General features: G+C 36.6%; 1 protein-coding gene across 3 annotated transcripts in view; it reads left to right on the forward strand.

Annotated features, from left to right (window-relative positions):
• The window catches only part of arhgap32a (Rho GTPase activating protein 32a), a 43,471-nt gene extending 23,180 nt beyond the window's left edge, over positions 1-20,291 (forward strand). For all 3 annotated transcript variants that reach the window (XM_051129468.1, XM_051129469.1, XM_051129470.1), the window contains 17 exons: positions 3,323-3,409; positions 4,399-4,536; positions 7,417-7,509; positions 7,999-8,121; positions 8,223-8,300; positions 9,776-9,857; positions 10,152-10,301; positions 10,414-10,516; positions 12,272-12,416; positions 12,516-12,598; positions 13,693-13,800; positions 13,888-14,033; positions 14,141-14,342; positions 14,436-14,581; positions 14,855-14,929; positions 15,122-15,772; positions 17,203-20,291. In XM_051129468.1, coding sequence (XP_050985425.1) covers positions 3,323-3,409; positions 4,399-4,536; positions 7,417-7,509; positions 7,999-8,121; positions 8,223-8,300; positions 9,776-9,857; positions 10,152-10,301; positions 10,414-10,516; positions 12,272-12,416; positions 12,516-12,598; positions 13,693-13,800; positions 13,888-14,033; positions 14,141-14,342; positions 14,436-14,581; positions 14,855-14,929; positions 15,122-15,772; positions 17,203-19,472 — 4,680 coding nt within the window. In that variant the 3' untranslated portion in view covers positions 19,473-20,291. The remainder of the gene's footprint in view (positions 1-3,322; positions 3,410-4,398; positions 4,537-7,416; positions 7,510-7,998; positions 8,122-8,222; positions 8,301-9,775; positions 9,858-10,151; positions 10,302-10,413; positions 10,517-12,271; positions 12,417-12,515; positions 12,599-13,692; positions 13,801-13,887; positions 14,034-14,140; positions 14,343-14,435; positions 14,582-14,854; positions 14,930-15,121; positions 15,773-17,202) is intronic.
• The last annotated feature ends 2,392 nt before the right edge of the window (positions 20,292-22,683 follow it).

Consider the following 22,683-nt stretch of genomic DNA (forward strand, 5'->3'; position numbering starts at 1 on the left):
TTGTACTGGAAAATAAAACAAAATTTTATTTTAAATGATTCTTTTGCATTTTTGGTTGATCCAAAATGTTCTAATTCAAGCAGATGCATTAGGATATAGAAATACATTCATGTTTACATTATTTTAAAATAAGCCATAATATTTTACGGTTTTGCAATTCAAGTAAATTTACTTTGATGAGGTTTATTTATTTATTTATATTTTTCTTTTTTGTTGTTTTTACTGGAAAATAAAGCGGACAATTTTATTAAAAAAAATGGAATTTTTTTGTATGTTTAATATCTAATTTTGCTGATCCAACTTTTTTTAATTCAAGTAGATGCATTAGGATCTAGAAATAGATTGTTCAGGCGGTTTTTGTGTGGTTTGTATCACGTTTTGTTGGTTCAGAATGTTCTAATTGAAGCAGATGTACTGGGATGTAGACATACATTGATGTTTACATTATTTAAATAGACGTATATCCAGTAAGATGTTGACAGATCTACTTTAAATCAAGTGCTTATCCTGCAGTTTATATTACTATGAAACTGCAGTGCGTAAGTAGGTCATTAAAGCTTGTGTAAGTTTCTGTTAGTTTTATCTATAAATAATCAATGCTTTCATTTGTTTAATGCATCTTTGAAGTGGATCAGTGTTGGATCGGCATTTTCTATCAATTAAAGGGATGCAGTTCTTGTCTTTGATGTTGAGGCTGTGGTGTGTGTGTGTGTTGAATGATGCATGGGGAGACTGCATTACTGAAATGATGCAGAGAAGTAAATTACAGCAGACACTACAAAGGAGTTTGCCTTACTAAATGCTTAATTTGCATATTGAAACACCCAAATCACATCAACTTTTGGGCTCATGGGTTGGCTTACATTTGCAGGGACAAGTAGATGCTGTGATGTTTTATAGAGGAGGATCATATAATGTTGGGCTCAGCCAGCAGCGGTGAAAACTTCTGAGGAAAAGCCTTTAGAAAGTTGCTCTGGAACTGCTACACGAGTGTTTTGGGAATATTTCTTGATGTGTTGGCTTTGTGAATCCAGAAAGAATCAGACACTGTTGAGGGGTGGTGTACTTTCTTCTTTCTGTCGTGTGTAGATGTCTTGTTGTCTGGGTGTCACTCATCAGGGCCTGTTGTTTTTGCAGGCTTTAAAAATCCATCATCACAACTGCAGTTCCAGCTGCAGCAAAGAGCGTGTCTGTATTTCTCTCATTCTCTCTCTGGAGCTGATGACCTTTAGTCAAGATTTTTACATGTCATTATTCATTTTAATTTTTTTAGTTTTGCTTTATATCATGGTTTGAGCTATAATAAGGCATTTTTCTACTATTTTCACGCTTCTATGCACCCCTTCAAGGTTTTAGCCTTTAATGTTTTACACAGTCTTTGCATTTCTATGAAATTCTTATTTGTACGAAACGACATTGATTCCCAAATGCCAAAGAATCAATTAGTCTAGCCTTTTTTCAGTTAGTGAATGGAACATTGCACTTCCCGTCCAATAAATCGCAATAACCTTAGTGCTTTGTTACTTTAAATATCAAACATTTTATTACAATATTCAAACAATAAATGCCATTTCAAGTTCAAGAGAAGTGGACGTAAACTGATCGTCTCCTCTGGTTTAATGCCAGTTTCAGCATGAAATAAAGATGAATAAACATCCGAAGGTATGTTAAAAGAAAGAGTACAACTTACCGAAACCGTTTCCTGTCTCATGTAATCGCTCAATCAGTGTTTCAACCGCTGAAGACGTCAACATAACAGCTTGTAAACAATATGTGACGTAACGTCACATTTACCTCAGGAAAAAAAAAAAACATCCGGTGACCAAAAACTGGTCAGTCATCTAGTAAAATTAACTCTAGAGACAGCATTTTGCTAAATAAATGCACCACATGACATATATTAATTATTATATATTTTCTTACTGTTCTATAATGTTTCATTTGTTTATATAAACATAAATAAACATATCGATTTCAGATTGGATTGTATATCAGGTACAGTACATATACACAGAAAAAAAAACAATCTCCCAACTGATGCTTTAAAATAAACAGTTGGTACTACATTACTATAATACTGAAGGTTAAAATTAACCAATGTGTCTAAACGTGTTTTTTTTTTAGGGATAAAGTTACAATTACATAATTATATTTCTGCTTCAATTGAAATATAAACATTTAAATGGTGACTGTCCCCTGTTGAAAAAAACTGCATATGCTGGTTAGGTTGGTTTTGAAGCATGGATGCTGGTTTTAGCTGGTTTAAGATGGTCCTTAGCTGGTTTATGCTGGTCCTTAGCTGGTTTAACCCTTGTCACTCCCATTTTTTAAAACAGACATGAAATGCACTATCCAGACTTAAATTTTTATAATTCATGAATGAAAACATTTTGTAATATGATTTTGATGTACATTTTCAGTGGTAATGCAATGTCTGATTTAAAATGCCTGGATGAATTTTGAGATTTTAAGTTTTGAACTGATATATAATTTCTTATGATTTCTAAAGTGTGATCATGTTATGATGTAGATTTTTTTTAAGTTGCACTCTTGACATATATTAATCTATTACTTTTCCTACATAATTTATATCACAACAAATATAGTAAAATATCTTTTTAGAAGTCGTAGACCTTTCCAACGATGTATAGTTTGTCATGATTAGATTAGGATTTATTTGTAATATGGTAAAGTAAACTTAGGCGTCCCACTGGGGGGGGGACAGACAAAGGGTTAAGCTGGTTTATGCTAGTCCTTAGCTGGTCATGTGCTGGTCCTAAGGTGGTCATAAACAGGAGGGACCAGCTTACGACCAGCACATGACCAGAAAAAGACCAGCATAAACTAGCTAAGAACCAGCTTAAACCAGCTCAAACCAGCATCCACGCTTCAAAACCTACCTAACCAGCATATGCTGTTTTTTTTCAACAGGGGACAGCTACCATTTAAATGTTTATATTGCAAGAAAATGAACTGAAGTAGAAATATATTTAAGTAATTGTAATCCTTAAAAAAAAAAACCTGAATTTGTTGTAATTTAAGCGTTTAGACACATTGTTTAATTTTAACCTTCAGTATTATAGTAATGTAGTATCAACTGATTATTTTAAAGCATTAGTTGGGAGATTGTTTTTCTCCTTGAGAGCATTTTCCATGTACTGTACCTGATATATATCCAGAATCGAATCTGAAATCGAATCGCAAGCTTTTGAATTAGAATTGAATTGATTTGTGAAATTTGTGTCAAAACCCAGCCCTATTGAATATAGTGTAAATGAACACATACTGAAAATTCCGAATCTCTCTTTGTGTCTCTCCACAGCTGTCTTTATCTGACGATCAGAACGACCTCACACACAATGGCCTGGACTCAAAGGAGTCGGTGTATCTGGTCCAGATCTGTTGCCAGGTAAGTCTGTTTTACAGAGAAATTTTCACAGAGAGTAAAACAGAACCTCTGTGGCGCTTTCTGTGTGACAGAGCAGAAGAAATATCGTCCCAGGATCACTGATTTGTTATGGCAACAGAGCGAAAGCTAAGCCTAGGAAAAACGGTAAAATTATAAAAAGACCTTAAAGAGCTTCAGATCAAACAGGCAGGCCAACCGCATACAGTTTGCACAGCAATTTATCTGTTTCATGGAATGTGTATGGGTTTAGGAAAAGACAGGATTTTAAAAGTGGGGTTTGAAGCCAAGATGAAGACAAAGCTGAAAATATAAATACACTTGGTGCTGCATTTCTTACCATAACAAAACAATAGGGCTGGGATTTTGGGGAGGGTTTTACACATGTCCCCAGAACTTCTAAAAATATGAATTCAAAGGATGTTTTCGTGCTGTACGTGTGAGAGCTGAAAGGATTTAGAATAAACCCGCTCTGCCGTTTCTGCACCATTTGCTCTACCACTGGAGCAAATCTCAGTGTTTTACACTTGTATGAAATCTACAAACCACAGGCATACTAGCTACTGAATTCAGCCTCCTTAACCAAACACTGAGCGTTTTGATGCTGCCATGCAACAATAGAAATGTATAACCAAAAGAAAAATTATGATTCTGCTATAGGCTACCTCTGAGACTACAGTAGACATATCCAAATGGATATTAATTGCATATTGAAGCAAAAATGCATAGAAAAACTTTAGAGCTGAATTTTCAGCAATTATTACTCACATGATCCCTCAGAAAACATTTCTTACTATTATCTGTGTTGACAAAATTGTACTGCTTAATGTTTTTGTGGAAATTCATTTGTGCAGGTCAGAAGAACAGCATTTATTTGAATTTTTTTTTTTTTGTAACAAAACAGTTGACTATCAGTCTAACTCTCTTTTCTTTATTCAGAAAAAATTCGTTTTTCCTGTATTCATCACTGCATTGCTTTTCATGTGTCTTAGGGTCGTAAGTGGACAGTGAGGCGTTCATACGAAGAGTTTCGTGTCTTTGACAAGCATCTCCACCTCTGTATCTATGATAGAAGATTCTCTCAGCTTCCTGAGCTGCCCCGAATAGACAGCCTGAAGGACAAACCCGAGGTTGGTTCACCACACACACACATACACGTATATATTGAGTACATTGTCTACATCAATGGCAATCCCATGTGGGGAAATTTAAAAATGGTAGTTCACAAAATGGAAATGCTCATGTAATTCATTCAGTACTGAAAATATTGGTAAAAAGTTCAATCCAATTTAAAAATCACTATTTTCTCAATAGTGCAACACTGCCCACCCACTATTTGGTTCTAAAAGTATTTTTCTCATAGGGTTTATTTTAAAAAAAAAACTCTTCATTAAATACTTGATTGCATGATCATGATTGCAATGGTACAAACTCAATTTAAAGCAAAATGTGCATATACACACAACTATTTCTACACACATTTCTAGTAATTGTGCAGTTAATTCTCGTATTGTATTTTCATAAAGTTTTGGAATATTTGTCCTCTCCCCAAATTTGTCACTACCAAAACACAGTAATAATAATTTAATTAGAAGAGTTATATTTACCTATTGAGATTAAGATTTTGCTTGCATCTAGATTGTAAATATATATATTTTTTTTTTACTTTTGCTTTTGCTTTTATATATTTTTTTTCAGAGGTAAATCAATATCAATTACATTTTTAACTATATTTCCAATGTAAGTGAGATTTGTTGTATTTTGATTCAAAGTTTTCTTTGTAAAAGGCAAAAAGTTAATCATACTGATTTCAAAGTTAAGGATTCATTAATATGAATATACATTGAACCAAAAACTATCATAACATCTTATTTGATAATTCAGTACACTTTATTTTTGACAGAACATTTGTATCAGTGACGGAAAAATCTAAAGACCGTCTGTCATTTTGACAGATTACACTAAGGGGGGGTCTATTTTAAAATTGTATCTGTAATTCCCATCCCTGTCCAGCTGGTGCATGGACAAACAGCATAGACCAAAAGATCGACTGTGATTTAAGAATCAATATTATATTACATTAAAATGAGAATCTATTAAAATCGAGAAATCGATTTATTTTATTTTATTTTATTTTATTTTTTATTTTATTTTTTTACCCAGCCGTAGCGTATTTTGTTTTTAAAAACTGCGCTGTCGTACTGTAGTTTCATGATTAAAAATGAAAATGTTAACAAAAATAAAAGCAATTACATGTGTTATTCTAATTAAAATATGAAAATTAAAATGACAGGAAATAATAGATTATGGTGGAATTTTTACAACCCTGTCCGTCAAAATGACAAACAATGTTGAAGTTTAACGCAACCTCTGAGTGACAGTAACGCCCAATTCACAAGGGGCGTCAGCGTTAACGCTTCTCATTTACTTTGAATGGAGTGGTGTCAAACATTGCCGAACTAAACTATGGGTCTGTTGCGTCACGTCACTGGCGTTGCTCACGACAGAAGTTAAAAATGGTTTCAACTTTTAGCCAATCAAATCACCTTATGCAAATATACTAGTACTGACACTAGCCAATCCCATTCGGTGCAGATGCTGGCCAATCAGCACGAAGCTTCATACACGCCCTCTGTGAAGCGTTAACGCTGACGCCCCGTGTGAATGGGGCATAATGCTTTGGTGGCGACCACATCACGTTACAGAATTTTAGCTCGCATACTAAAACACTAGTAAAACATACTAAAATACAAAAAAATTGCATAACTGTACTAAGATTTTGTTAATTCCCCCAAATATGAGTATTATGTGTTCCCATTTGTCACTACTGAAACAATGATGACATGTTTGGGTAGTGACTCCACCAAATGTTTTGGTAGTGACTATTTCGGTCGTGACAATTTTAGTTACTTTTGAACCAGCTTAACGACGCTAATCAGCACATGGTTAGCTAGCACAGTTCTGAACAGTTGTACACATGTAAAACCTAAATGTTATAAAATAACTCCCAAAAAAGTGTGCTTAATTGCAGAAAAAAGGTGTTTGTAGTGCCGTTTCTAAAAGTTACACACAGATTATTACACTTTTGAACACATTAACCTCAAAATGATGAGACCTATCTACTCTCACCTTGTAGCTACACTGTAAAAAGAGAAACTTAAAAAAAAAAGTTGTTTCAACTTAAAAAAGTGTTCGTGCTGCCTTAGGTTTTTAAGTTTACTCAACTCAAATATCCACATTTTCATGTAGTACAACTTAACATTTCATGTTGACTAAACTTAAAATTTTAAGGCAGCACAAACACTTACTTTTTAAGTTGAAACAACTTTTTTTTTACAGCGTATAGAGAGGAGAACACAGGAATATTTCCTGATCATAAATTTGTGGATTTAGTTACGTGTGTGTGTATATATATTTTAATATATTTTAACTTTACAATATTTTAACTTGATCAAAAAGATACAAAAAGAACAACAATAGATTAAACTACAAAAATGATTTGAATATTATTGTCAAGTTGAAATTGAGGGGTTAGGGATCAGGACAGCACCTCCCCATTGAAAGTACCCAATAAATAACTATTTTATATATATAATTATTTATATAATTTTATATAATTATAATTATTTTATATATATATATAAGGTTACTAATATTTAAAATCTTTTTTGTGGGTTTCAATATACTATAGGATGATGTTAGGAAACATCTAAGATTTGAATACTTAAATGCTTTTTAAATCTGTTTTTTGGTTGTGGGACAGCAGTTTGCACCAGTTCTGTAGAATGGCCCATATAGATAATATTAAATCGATCTTTCGAGGCATATTTCAGGTAGGATGCTTCCTTAGATGGTGCAGTAGATAGCAGAGAACAAGGCCATTCGCTAGGCTTTGGAACAGTGCTATTGTGTAAGATCAAGGCTTTATATCTCAAAAAGAACACAATGAGAGTGTTGAAAATTGTCTCTTTGTTTATTACCCCTGCTCAGTTTCTGTTCTTTCTCCACAGACGCTTTCCCAGATGCTTACGGCGTACATTTCCCGTCTTTCAGCCATCGCTGATAACAAGATCAACTGCGGGCCAGCACTCACATGGATGGAGGTATAAATGTCACTCCTGCTTTTTAACCTACACTACACCTGAATGCATCCTGTGGCTGCCTGCCCAAATCCTGCCTCATAAATACAGGCTCGATTGGCAGCGAAATGACCGCGGCACGGCGTGTTTAACAAAAGAGGTGTGTTTCGCACTTTTGCTTCAACAACAGTAAATTGCTCATAATGTCTCATAAAACACAATCCCACTATAGGACAGACTTCAGACCTTAGTGTATAAAACGACAGTTCACACCCATTTTTTTTTATATGCAGTTAGTCATTAACAGGGATAAGAGACACCTGACTTTACGTGTCTCAGCGTGCTCAGTCGCATGAGCTTGCTCTTTCCCAGCGTGTTGTGCGTTTTTTCACATTGACGCTGCACTTTAATTGTAAAAGGAAATATGAAATCACTGCAAAAGGTGATGTTTTAGGAGTTACTGGTTATGTGCATGTGTTCTTATGTTTGATATGTGTTTCTTCACTCTCCTAGATTGATAACAAAGGGAATCACCTGCTGGTTCATGATGAATCCTCTATTAATGTTCCTGCTGTAGCTGCGGCCCATGTCATAAAGCGTTATATCGCCCAAGCAGCAGATGAACTCTCTTTCGAGGTATATATTTGTTTAAAAAAATGTTGGTGAATGTTAAATGTGGATTTGGTTTTGTAGTAAATATTTAGATTAGTAACTGAAGCATAATTTGTCTTCAAAAGGTTGGAGACATTGTATCAGTGATTGATATGCCTCCTAAAGAAGACACTGGCTGGTGGAGGGGCAAACATGGATTTCAAGTAGGTGTAGTATGATGTTTTATTTTATTTTATTTTTATTTTATTTTATTTTATTTTATTTTATTTTATTTTATTTTATTTTATTTTATTTTATTTTATAAAATTTATTTTTTATTTTATTTTATAAAATTTATTTTTTAATTTTATTGTTTATTGTATATTTTATTGTTTATTTTCTTTTTGTATTTTCTTTTATTTTTACTTTTATTTACTTATATTTTAAATATTTTCTTTTTTATTTTCTTTAATTTTATATTATTTTCTTTTTTATTTTATTAGATTTGTTTTAATTTTTTTATATTTTCTTTTTAATTTTTTGTATTGTTCTTTTAATATTTTCTTTATTTTATTTTATATTTTCTTTTAATGTTTTCTTTAGTTAATTTTATTTATTTTTGTATTGTATTTTCTTTTAATATTTTCTTTTATTTTTTGTACTTTATTTATTTTAGTTGATATTTTTTAATAGGTTGTTATTTTTTATTTGTATTGTATTTTTTACGTTTTGTTTTAATATTTTACAAATTACAATTTTATTTTATTTGTGTGTATTTTATTTATTTTAGTTGCTGTTTTCTTTTAACATGTTTTTTATTTTATTTTATTTAATATTAATATTTTATTTTAATATTTTTTTAATATTTTCTTTTTTCTTTTTTGTATTGTTCTTTTAATATTTTCTTTATTTTATTTTATTTTATTTTTTCTTTTAATGTTTCCGTTTTTAGGTTATTTTATTTCATTTTTGTATTGTGTATTATTTTACGTTTCCTTTTAATATTTTCTTTATTTTCTTTTATTTTTTGTATTTTATTTATTATAATTGATATTTTCTTTTAACATGTTTTTATTTTATTTTATTTTTGTATTTTAGTTCAGTTTATTTGATATTTTCTTTTAATACCTTTTCTTTATTTTATTTTTTTGTGTTTTATTTATATTAGTTGATATTTTCCTTTAATGTTTTCTGCTATTTTTTTTTTTTTTACTTTTATTCAGTTATTTGATAATATTTTCTTATTTTATTTCATTTTTGTATTTAATAATAATTTTTTTTAATGTCTTCTTTTCTTTTCTTTTTTCTTTTAGCTTTTAAGTTTAATGAAAAAATCCCTGTGTTGGAAAACTGTCATCACTTTGCTATACACCTGAAACTTGTTTTTGCAGCTTTTGTCACATCTGAGTCATTACACTTAGTGTGTTTCTTATTGCTGATAAGGGAGGAATCTTAGTAGTGATAAATGTCATAAAGTAATTTGCTGCTGATATGCAGGACTATAAATAATCTTTTCATACTGTACTGCAGCAAGATTATAAATTTTATATACCAGAGGGATTCACAGACTTTTCACAGCTGTGTCTTTAAGAGATTTCAGAGCGTTTAGAGAAAGTAATTATGACAATTTTCCCCTTGTTGAAATGAAGTTTTATTTATTGGATTCACAGCATTCATTGTTTTATTTTTATATTCACAGGTGGGATTCTTTCCTTCTGAATGTGTGGAACTAATTAGTGAGAAAATCCCCTCAAATGTGACCAATTCTTTGACCAAACCAGGTACACGCTATACATAATTATAACACCCTGTACGTCATCAGTAAGAGTGATGACACTTGATGATTATTTCATTAGTTCATTAAGGTATAATACTGACTCATAAGGTGATCATTGTAATTAAAATGGATTTAAAACATTACAAATTATTTTTATATATATCTTTATTTTTATAAATCTCTCCTCTATATCAGTTTTTTGATTCAGTTTCAAATTAAATTTTAAATCAGCCTTAGCATATTTAGAGGTTTTTCACTAACTGGCAGCATTAAAAGGTTTATTTTCATTTTTTTGTAGTTTCTAAGAAGCACGGCAAGCTGATCACATTTCTGCGCACGTTCATGAAGTCGCGTCCCACCAAGCAGAAGCTGAAACAGCGAGGTATCCTGAAAGAGAGAGTGTTCGGCTGTGACCTTGGAGAACATTTGCTTAACTCTGGCCATGATGGTGAGAGGAGAGAGAGATGTTAGAGGATGTTTACTGCATCTAAATCTTTCATTGAAATGTAATTATGCGTAACTCATATTTAAAGTGCAGATTTCATGTGTTGCTCCAACAGTTCCACAGGTCATCAGAAGCTGCACTGAGTTCATTGAGAGACACGGAGTCGTGGATGGAATTTACCGCTTGTCTGGGATTTCGTCTAACATTCAGAGACTGAGGTGAGGTTTATTTCTTTTTCAGGCCTGGAAAAGTCATAGAAATCAAAATACACTACTGTTCAAAGATTTGGGGTCAGAAAAAAATATTATTATTATTATTATTTTTTTTTTTTAAGTGTCTTATGTATGGAAGCCCTGTTTCCTCTACTGAATAAAAAAATAAATAAGAAAGGCAATAACAACTTTTTATCTCACAATTCAGACTTTTTTCTCACAACTGTGTTCACATCTCACAATACAGACTTTGTTTTCCTCAGAATTGATACAAACTCTATTTTTTTTTCTCAGAAATGAGATATATTTCTGACTTTTTTTCTTTTTTTCAATTGCAAATTAAGTCAGAATTGTGAGATATAAACTTGCAGTTATCAGAAATAAAGTAAGAACTATGAGATTAAAAACTAGCAATTCTGACTTTTTTCTTTTTTTCAGTTGCAAGTTAAGTCAGAATTGTGAGATATAAATGTGCAATTCTGAGAAACAAACTCAGAACTGCGGGATAAAAACTTGTTGATATTGTGAGATATAAACTTGCAGTTATCAGAAATAAAGTAAGAACTGTGAGAGGAAAAACTAGCAATTCTACGAAATATGCTTTTTTTTAATTGCAAGTAAAGTCAGAATTGTGAGAACATATCAGTCTTTTTTTTCCTCCTCAAAATTGGACTTTATAACTCGCAATTGTGAGTTTGTATCCCACAAATTTGAGAAAAAAAGTCAGAATTGCAAGTTTTTATCTTGCAGTTTTGACTATTTCTCTTAACTGTGAGTTTATATTGCGTAATTCTGAGGAAAAAAGTCAGAACTGCGAGTTTATGTCACAGTTCTGAGAAAAAGTCAGAACTGCGAGATGTAAACTCACAATTGCGAGAATTGTGGTTGATGAACTTGCAGTTCTGAGAACATATCTGTCTTTTTTCCCCCTCAAAATTGGACTATATGACTCGTAATCGCGAGTTTATATCTCGCAATTCTGAGAAAAAAGTCAGAATTGCGACAGTCAAAATTGCGAGATATAAACTCGCATTCAAGGTTATACCACCCAGTTCTAAAAAGAGTCAGAGTTCTGAGATAAATACCTTTTTTTTTTTTTTTTTTTAATTTGTGACCCCGGACCACAAAACCAGTCTTAAGTTGCTGGGGAATATTTGTAGCAATAGCCAAAAATACATTGTACGGTTCAAAATGATAGATTTTTCTTTTATGCCAAAAATCATTAGGAAATTAAGATCATGTTCCATGAAGATATTTTGTAAATTTCCTACTGTAAATATATCAAAACCTAATTTTTGATTAGTAATATGCATTGCAAAGAACTTAATTTGGAAAACTTTAAGGCGATTTTCTCAATATTTTGATATTTCTGCACCCTCAGATTCCATATACTGAAATAGTTGTATCTCGGCCAAATATTGTTCTATCCTAACAAACAAACGTATTTAATCAGCTTTCAGATGATGTATAAAGCTCAATTTTGAAAAACTGACACTTATGACTGGTTTTGTGGTCCAGGGTCACATTTTTTTATTCACTGGCAGAAATGGGCTTCCATACTTAAGTTTACCAAGACTGCATTTATTTGACCAAAAATACAGTAATATTAAAAAATATTATTGCAAAAACAAATTTCTGTTTTAATATATTTTAAAATGTAGTTTATTCCTGTAATGGCAAACTCCAGTCATTACTCCAGTCACATGATCCTTCAGAAATCATTCTAATATGCTGATTTGCATAACCCTCTTGTGTCTGTAGGCACGAGTTTGACTCCGAACATGTTCCAGATCTCACTAAGGACAGCTACGTCCAGGACATTCATTCAGTGGGATCGCTGTGCAAACTCTACTTCCGGGAGCTGCCCAACCCACTGCTGACCTACCAGTTGTATGAGAAATTTTCAGTAAGCATCAAACCACTGCTACACGGACACACGTATGTTCTGGAACTGTGTAGTACTGGTATCGGAACACAGAGGTGATGCTTTGCCATGTTTTCCCAGGATGCTGTATCAGCAGCCACTGACGAGGAGAGGCTGGTCAAAGTCCATGACGTCATACAGCAGCTGCCGCCACCACACTACAGGTTAGATGAGCACACAGCATCCTCTACTGATGAGAAAGAGAAGTGCAGTTTTCTCTTCATCAGTTGATTACATCATGCTTTTGTGCCCAATAGGTGTTGGGTAATATGTGACAAATCATGTAAAAAGGTTTTTGTTTAGATTTAAAGTGATTGTTCAGCCAAAAATGGAAGTTCTGTCATTAATTACTCACCCTCATGTTGTTCCAAACCCATAAGACCTGTTTTTCTGTGGAACACAGAAGATGTTTTGAATTTTTTTGTTGTTGTTGTTCATACAAGGTCAGTGGGAACCAGTATTGATTTGTACAGAAACATTCTTCAGAATGTCTTTTGTATTCTACAGATTTAGAGATTTATGAAATAATGGAGATTAAAAGGGTTTTTTAGGTGAACTATGCATGAAAATTGTCATTAATTACTCACCCTCATGTCGTTCCAAACCTGTAAGACCTTCGTTCATTTTCAGATCACAAATTAAGATATGTTTGTTGAAATCTGAGATCTTTCTGACCCTGCATTGACAGCAACACACCTGACACGTTCAAGGGCCATAAAGATATTTTCTGTGGTTCAACCTTAATTTTATGAAGCTACAAGACAAAACAGAAATAATGATTTATTCAACAATTTCAGTCTTTGATGGAGCGCCATGACTTATGCGTGTGGTGCTGCTGACGCAGGAGCCAGCGTTCTCATGTAGAACCTGGATGTGTCGTGTTTCTCTTACGAAATCACGTCAAAGACTAACACAGAAGAGAAGTTGTTGATTAAAGTCGTTATTTTTGTTTTCTTTGTGCTCAAAAAGCATTCTCATAGCTTTATAAAATTACAGTTGAACCACTGATGTCACATGGACTATTTTAACAATGTCCTTACTGTCTTTCTGAGCCTTGAACGTGTCAGTTGCGTTGCTGTCTATGCAGGATCAGAAAGCTTTTGGATTTCTTCAAAAATATCTTCATTTGTGTTCTGAAGATGAACAAAAGTCTTACATGTTTGGAACAACATGAGGGTGAGTAATTAATGACAGAATTTTCATTTTTTGGTGAACTATCCCTTTAATGGAAATCTTTGTTCTTATGCTTTATTTCTAGGACTCTGGAGTTTCTCATGAGACATTTGTCCCGTATGGGGACATACAGTGCCGCCACCAACATGCACTGCAAAAATCTTGCAATTGTCTGGGCTCCAAATCTTCTCAGGTGACTTCAGTAGTGCGTTTTGGTAAATTAAAGTTGTCATTTGTGCCAGAAATGTTGCATTCGCTCATTGTTTCTCAATCGCTGTAGGTCTAAACAGATCGAGTCAGCGTGTTTCAGCGGCACCTCTGCTTTCATGGAAGTGCGCGTTCAGTCGGTTGTTGTGGAGTTCATCCTTAATCACGTCGATGTTCTGTTCAGCCCCAAACTCAGCACTCTGATCCGCCACAGCACAGGTGAGAAATGAGCCTCTGCGATTCTTCTCCCACCAGAATTGATTTTTAGATGAAACGCTTCTAATGAGGATCTTAAATGAGCTCATAACTCTAACTTGAATCCACAGGTCACACGACTTTAGCTCGACCCAAGTCTCTACTGGTGAGCTCTCCGTCCACCAAGCTGCTTTCTCTAGAGGAAGCCCAGGCCCGGACTCAAGCCCAGCTTATCTCTCCGGTGTCTCCGGACAGCAAGTATATTGATGTGGGAGAAGGGCCTGCCGCCCTGCAGGGCAAGTTCCACACAGTCATTGACTTCCCTTCTGAAAGGTCCGTCAGTTTGTACTGGTTTTAGTATTGTGTTATTTTCATAATTTAGGAAAAATGCAGATGTGAAGTAGTAACTGTTTTGGGTAAATGCAGGAAAAAAGGCTCCACCAAGTCGAAGAAGTCTCCAGTGGGAAACTGGTTTTCCTTCTTTAATATGGGAAAGTCCACTGCTACTGCCAAGCCCAAACTGCACCGTCATCCCAGTGAGCCCAATGAGATGAAAACCACTCCTCTTCCAGGTGCAGCTTTGACTCTCTTTTTTTTTTTTTAGTCTCAACCTTTGTTTATTCCAAATCCCAGTGAGCTGCCTAACCTAGAGGGCTTTTTTAGTCATCATCAAACATGTTATATTTTCCTGTCACTTTGATAAACAGAATGTTCAAAAGAACAGCAGAAACTTCTGTAGGAATTTTTACTGTCACTTTCGATCAAACTTTTGAATGGTTGTGTAGGTATATATAGTCAGCTGGATTTAAAAAATGTAGTCGTTAAACTCTGTTTTGTTTTTATAGGTGGAAGAGGAGACAGTGGAACACTACGATCTGCTAAAAGTGAAGAATCTCTGTCTTCTTCACATAACTTTGAAGGTAAAAATCATCTCACTTTTTAAGCTTTTTTTGTACCACCACTACTGCCTAACACATAATATGCTTCCTGAGCTATCACATTTGTCTCTGTGTGTTAATGTGTCTCTGGGGTTTGCTGACATGTTGCATCAGCTGTTTTACAGTTGTTACTATGCATTCATCCATGTTCTGATCACTGATGTTTTGTCTCAGGTGGATCAAATATTTATCGTCCACGTAGACCGCTCTCCACCAGTGATGCTTTATCAGTATCCTTCAATGAGGAGCTGCTGGACAGCAGATTGACCGGAGACTCCCGGTCCAGTCTCAAAGAACACAAGAAGGACACGGTTTCCTCTTCTTCTTGTGTGCCAGCACTTATATCTCCTCCCCACCCTGCAGCAGATGCTGAGTTTATAGGCATAGCCTCCTTAGACATAGACCCATTGGCCTTTCAGTCCACGCAGCTGGTTGATCCCACTGTATCTGAAAGCAAGAAAAGAAGCAGTCGCAAGAAGGCGGGAGGCAGCCACACTGAGTCAGAGACTTCAGACAAGGTCACGAGTCCCTCCCAGCCACCTGATCTTATCCCCCTGCGCTCTGAAGATGCAAATCACAAACCCTCTGAAGTGCCAGTTGCCTCGACTAATCTGGAACTGGGCACCTCTAAGACTGGCCAAGAGAGCACAGCAAAGAGCTCAGTGGCAAAGAATAGTACTGTGTCCTGCCCTTCTGACATTATGTCCCTCGTGAAAAGGCCCAGTGTGTCCACAAAAGGTGGTGAAGGCCATCAGCGTTCTGCAAGCTTTTGTAAAGCTGAAAGTAGATCCACAGATGTGAAGGAGCACAGAAGAGCAGACTCAGGTCAGCACCAGCCTTATATTTACCCAAATAATCAAATTAGCCACATATTTATTTAAAAGAACATATGTTCCATTAGAAGTGTCATCTACAAACATTGCTGAACTCTTGCCGAACACTTATTTTGTTTACTTACATTAAAACAGTAGCTGAATGTGTTAAGCTGTTAATTACACAAGAAAATCAAATGATTAAGAATTTAATTTCTTTTCACACCCCAAATATTTCTCGAAATGCTGTACTGTTTTTTAGTTTTACAAAGCAAAATCAAAACTTTCTCTTCTTATACCAAGTTAAAGGATTAGTTCACTCCGTAATTAAAATCTCCTGATAATTTACTCACCCCCATGTCATCCAAGATGTTCATGTGTTTCTTTCTTTAGTCAAAAAAAAAATTAAGGTTTTTGAAGAAAATATTCAAGGATATTCTCCATATAGTGGACTTCAGTGGGAGCCAACGGGTTGAAGTTCCAAATTGCAGTTTCAATGCAGCTTCAAAGGGCTCGACATGATCCCGGTCAAGGAATAAGGCGATCTCTACCGAAGTGATCGGTCATTTTCTAAAAAAAAAAAAAAAACACACGACACGTGTCATGTAGTCGCGTTGGAAAGGTCACGTGTGTTGTAGGCCGAAGTACTGACTCAGTGTTTACAACGCAAATGTGCAAAGAAAGTCAAACGCCCTGTACAAAAAAGGTAAAACAACGATTTTGGATGGTTTTGAAGTTGGAGGAGAGTACACAAACGAAGAACTAACTTGCATGACCTTCCCAGCATGTCTGGCTCTTTTGAGCTTCCCAACGTGATTACGTAATGTGTGAAGTCGTGACCTTCCCAACGTGATTACGTAATGTGTTAAGTCAGGGATGCACATCGCAGAGCTAGTGCAAGATGATCATTTGTGGTTAAACAGTATATATATATTTATTTATTTATTTATTATTTATTTTTAATGACCAATTGTTTCGCTGGATAAGACCCTTATTCCTCATCTGGGATCATGTAGAGCCCTTTGAAGCTGCACTGAAACTGCAATTTGGACCTTTAACCCTTCGATCCCCATTGAAGTCCACTATGTGGAGAAAAATCCCGGAATGTTTTCCTCAAAAACCTTAATTTCTTTTCGACTGAAGAAAGAAAGACATGAACATACTAGATGACATGGGGGTAAGTAAATTTTAGTTCAGAAGTGAACTAATCCTTTGAGGGTATGAATACTCTTTGTTGGAAATGTTTGCAAGAGAAAACTAAAAATGTTAGTTAAGCTAGCATTTTACCTGAGGGAATATGTTGGCATAGGATATTTAGGACTTGATATTTGCAAGAAAAAGACAGAAAGTTAGCAAAGCTAATGTGTAACCACACTTTCAAGTTACGTTTTAGCTCTGTGTTCCTCTGTTTAAAAGTATGTTGGTTTGCTTTTCTCCATCTAGGTGCGGTGACATTTGAATGCACGCCTGGGTTGGTGAGGTCTGTGTCTCTTATAACTCCCCAGCCTGCAGTAAAGAGTGCTGCTCGTATGCTAGCTCTAGCGCTAGCCGAATCTGCCCAACAGGCCACTCGACTCAGCAAACGTGGGAGCTCTGAACCTCCCACACCTGTATCTCCAGTTCATCATCAGAACCCACTCTTCACACTTCAGTTTCCTCCTCCTCTACAGACGTCTTCTGATAGAGAAGAACGGTATGTGTCTAGCAGGACCTTCCCAGATCCATCAAGCACCATGTCTACCGAGAGCCACACCGATGCAGGCAGCCTACGCAGCACCTGTGCCTGCCATGGCAGTGAGAGTGGACTCAGCTTCTCTGATGGCTGTGATGCACCAGCTGGTGGCCAGTGCACACATGTGCCCTCTCAGGATTTCTCTCCTCGCAGAGATCCAGAGATTCAACGGGCTCAAGAGAGCCAGACTGCTATGAGGGATAACATCCGCCATGTTGGAGTTGGTACAGATGGAGGTGGATCAAGCCTTGATGCGGAAATGGAGGTACGTGGAAGTTCACTGCCTGCTCCTTCAGAGAGATTCTCTTCCTTGGATAGTCATTCAGCCATTGAAGCACTGCACAACAAGCAATCTGCTAATGCTGCCAACTTTCGAGCCATATTGGCAGAAACGTCCATGCCTGCTTCAGTGCACGAAGTTCTTCCACAAGCTTTAAGTACTCCGGCAAGTGTGGTGTATCAATACAAACCCAGAGACCAAAGGTCTGCTTATTCCCAACAGTGGTCAAGCCCAGTTGGGCAAAGCACCCCTTATTATCAGCCCGATGATGGGCGTCCCCATCCCAGAGTTCTCTCGAGAAACTACTGCAATACCCTTGGGCCACGATCCCTCCACCAGTCCATCAAGTATAAGGGTCAACAGGAAGACTACTCCTCAGTTGGTCTCCATAAACGTGGAGGACCAAGGTATCCGCCACTGGATGGTGCCTCCGTCTACCCCACTATCCGGAGAGTTCGTTCAATGCACACTCCACCAGAGGACAGGTTTTTCTTCCTCCAGCATCAAGGCAGCCAGAGCAAACCTTACCAAAAACCACCGCCATCGGATATCCAGCAAGTGCGACCTTACTTTGAAGACGGGAAGGTTCGGTATAGGTACAGCCCCTATTCGGAGGCTCGATACAACCAGTACCGAGAGAACAGTCACGGTTACACCCTGTCTTACACGCTCAGCAAACTGCCTTCTCGTTCAACAAAGGTGATGGGTAGTACCGAGAAATACCACAAGCCTCTACGCAACCTCCCGGTGAACAACGAGTCAGATTTCTTGACCAGAGATGTCGGTCTCCAGCCAAGAATGAAGAACCCATCCCTCTACGAGGCTTTTAATTCTGGTTTATCTGATCGACATTTCAGTCAGTCCATTAGGCAGGAAAATGCAGCCAAAGAAAGGCCATTGGGTCCAGTTGTGTCCCAGCCCCATCTTGTGAGAGGCGACCGTCAGTGCCAAGAAACGATGCACACTAGGAGCAGGTCAAACTCTGGGAAGGAAATGCTGATTTCAACTGAAGGGGCTGATGGGAAGTACAGGGTGACCATGGTGTCACATTACTCCCCAGAGCACCCACTTTCGGAGCCTGATATGCCTATGCCCTCGAAGTCAGACAGGCATGGCGGTGGGCAGGGAGCCAAATCGGCTCTTATAATGAAGCAAAGTCGATCCATGCACAACTATCCTCAACACAGGCTCGAGTCCGTAGTACCGCCACGCAATCTGACCCTGCATAAGGAATACAGCTGCCCTGACTTTAAACACGCCGGCTCCAGTGATAGTTTCGGTGTCGCAAAGCGCAACCAGGACAGGCTGATGTATAAGACTCTCAGCAACTCTAAAGAAGACTACCAGTACATTCGTGCAATAAGCAGAGACCCTCAGAGGTCTAAGAGATCGCAGAGCGTTAAAACACGCCATCCACCTGGTCAAGTGAAAATGACTCTGGAGCGGGACCACAGACTGTCGTTCTCTTCTCAAAGCAGGACAAGAACTCGTAGTATGTATGCGCCATCTGGCTCGGACTATTCCGATAGCTATGTATCCATACATTCGAAAGTTCCTAAGACCAGCCGAGCTAGCTCGGGTGTTTTCCCAAACTATGGCTGCATGCCACTTCATAGTAACAGACTGTATTCCACAGCCGTGGGCCACACAGGGTTTCATCAGACAGAGCTCAGACCCGAAATGCAGATTTACGCCGAATGACAGATTTTTAATAAATAAATACCCTAAAATAACCAGAAATATATGACCTCTGCAGGGTAGTGGTTTTCTAATGTTAATCAGATAAAAATAATATTTAAAAATATGCTTTAATTGCTCACTTAAGGGTATCACTGTATGCACTGCATACTCTATATACTACAGTTCAAACGGCTTAAGCTAACACTGCGCAAATTTGGAAATTCCCTCACTGAATATGGTAATTGGTTATGGATACTCTGATTTGTTAAAGTGTGTTGTGTTAGTTGTGTCATTTTGTTACTAGAGGTCTGAGGTTGCAAACACTCAAATTATGATGTGAGAAAAATTAACAAAGGCTTTATCATAGATAAAATATATAGGAGCCACTGCCTTGTGTTTTTGGGTGAAGAATATACGTTTTTTGATGTATATCTATGACTGTGGAATCAAACAGGTATATATGTCAATGACATCAGCGTATATGGTCTGACTTTTAAAGAGAATAACTATGAAAGGTCATAACCCAGAAGTCCCTCTGCATTTTTAAATCACGCACTTTATAGTTGGTCTGTTTTATGTAACGACGGGCACTTTAGACATGATGTTTTTCATTTTATTTTTCATCATGTTCACTGAGTCAAAGATGTGGGTGAGCTTTTATCTAAACCGTTCATTTGAGCGTAATCATTACATGGTTGGTTACATATGGAATATATGCTGTTCTGATCAACTGCTGTTTTAGTTTTTAACAAGCGTACTGTTCTCTATTTTAGTTGATTATGTGCATTTTTATGTGTTTACTTTTGCTTTACTCTCATTAAAGTTATTTATTCAAAATCATGACATGTACCCTTGTTGCACCTACAGTAATATAATCAGTGCTTAGACCATTATGTTTTGTTTCTTTGACAAACAAGTGTTGAATTACAAGCATATGAAGACTACTTTCTTTTATTGGCTAGACTACTGTTGTTCTGTGGTTTATTAGGCCGTCTTTTTATTACCCTAAAGCATTTTAATCTGATTCTTCAACTCAGGAAGTTATACTGCTAACATATAGTCCTGTTATTGTTCCATTTTAATGAATTTTTCATTATGCATTAATATTAATCACTCCAACACTGGTTACTATATTTGATAGTCCCCTGCAGGTGTTGCACAGTGAACAGTAGAGGGCACTGTAGCACTGAGGACATCTCTAATGATGCTTCTGCACTGAAGTTTCCTCCATATGCGCTAACGTGAGGGCACATCAAAGGTTCAGAGGCGCTAGGTTTCTGATGCAATACAATTATTATTTCTGCAAGACGACGTTTATTGTATATTATCCCAGGCATTTTGGTTTTAAGGTTTTGAACTGTCACGACATTGGCATGAATGAAACTAAGGTGGTGACTCATGGGACACCGGTGCGTGGCGGATGCTGTATTAGACGCTAATTGTTTTCACTTTGTGTGTCAGTCAGAGGGAATTGAATTGAACAGGAACCAAGTTGTCTTTCCTTTCTGTGGTTTATAAATCCTTTGCATTTTAACCATATTTTGCATCTAGCTGCTAGTTTCTTAAATAAAAGCTAATTCATATGAAACGGAAGCAATGGTCTACAGTGGAATAAAACATTGAGTCCTAAGAATTGGATTCTCTTGGATGAGGAGCACAAGATCTGTTCTTTACATTCAACCTACACTTCCATCCAGAAACCAGCCAGCTGCTATTTTTGATGCTTCTGAAGGCTGAATCCAAATAATTCATAGGAGTTTGGAATTGAAGAAAGCAGATCACCAGCAGTATGGTGTGGAACACATGGATCATGTGATACGCAGAAGTTGGCTGAGTGGAATTCTATTATTTCATGTTGTTTTCATTCTTTCTGAAGTTTGAATTAGAACTTCAGTAAACCACAAAGCACTCATACAGTGGCTGTGATTCAGCCCATGGACTCTCTCCTCTGTCATTTTCAGCCTAAAGTTATTGTGTGGCATGGGCTAAAACACCAACACACTCTTTAAAATCATGTTGTGCGTCAAAGTGGCAATGAAAAAGACACTATTTAGGAGCAGGAATGTACCGTATAACACTAAAGCAACACTACATTGTACGAGTGGCACTAACAGCTGCAGAAATCCGCTATTTGAGGAGATTTAGAGCCAGCAGCAGATGCCTACACTAGAGAACCTGCTGGCATACTCATACTCCGCGTTAGTGCTGGGCGATACACCCGTTCAAACAGTAAACTGGTTTGAATTACGCACACAGAATCAATCTTTAAAAAAGCGCTTAACCAACATAGATAGCAGCGTGAATTTTGAACTTTTAACAGAACTATTAAAGGGGTCATCGGATGCCCATTTTCTACAAGTTGATATGATTCTTTAGGGTCTTAATGAAAAATCTATAACATACTTTGGATAAAAATTCTCAGTGGCAGTGTAAAACAACACCCTTTTTACCTTGCCAAAATCAGCTCTGCAAAAATCATCTCATTCTGGTCGAGGCTGCTTTAAATGCAAATGAGCTCTGCTTGCCCCGCCCCTCTCTTCTCTCTGTGGAGAGACGAGTCTGTTTACCTTAGCCGCATTTAGCCACTGAACTTGCTACTTAGCATATTATTAGGAAAGGTTATCGCAAAGATTCATAATAAAACCCTTACACTCACTTCTGCTGCAAGTGAAGCTGGATCATGAATGATTTGCGTGAACATAGACAGATATATGTAGATTGGGAGGCACATTCCCTTCACAAACAAATGTAATTTACTGCATCTTCAGCAGCTCAGATGTCAGGAGTAAATGACGACCACTACGTTCATTATTACATCCAGCAACACAACACCTCAATCGCTCAATTCTAGTCTAACTTACATCCCTGCTCCGGCATTAAAACATGGAGGTTGGACTGTTACAACTGATCTTAGGTAAGACGCTCATGTCAATCAACTATCGTGGGAGCGGCCTCTGTGGGTGTGACACAACAATGACAGGCATCTGAGAATGGCTCGATTTGAAAAAGGAGATATTATTTTTACAGATTAATTAAAAACCACTGCATGGGTTTTTATCATTATAGGGAAGATTTGTACATACACTGCCAACACACAATCATGTTCAAACAACATGTCAAAGTGAACTTATCATTCAATGACCCCTTTAATAACCCAGATAGCACATGTACGTCTGCAAGATGTGTGTTAAAGATCACTTGATCTGGAAAGCATCTGCTGTGTACAAACATC

This window comes from Labeo rohita, chromosome 15 (assembly GCF_022985175.1).
Source record: "Labeo rohita strain BAU-BD-2019 chromosome 15, IGBB_LRoh.1.0, whole genome shotgun sequence".
Lineage (NCBI taxonomy): Eukaryota > Metazoa > Chordata > Actinopteri > Cypriniformes > Cyprinidae > Labeo > Labeo rohita.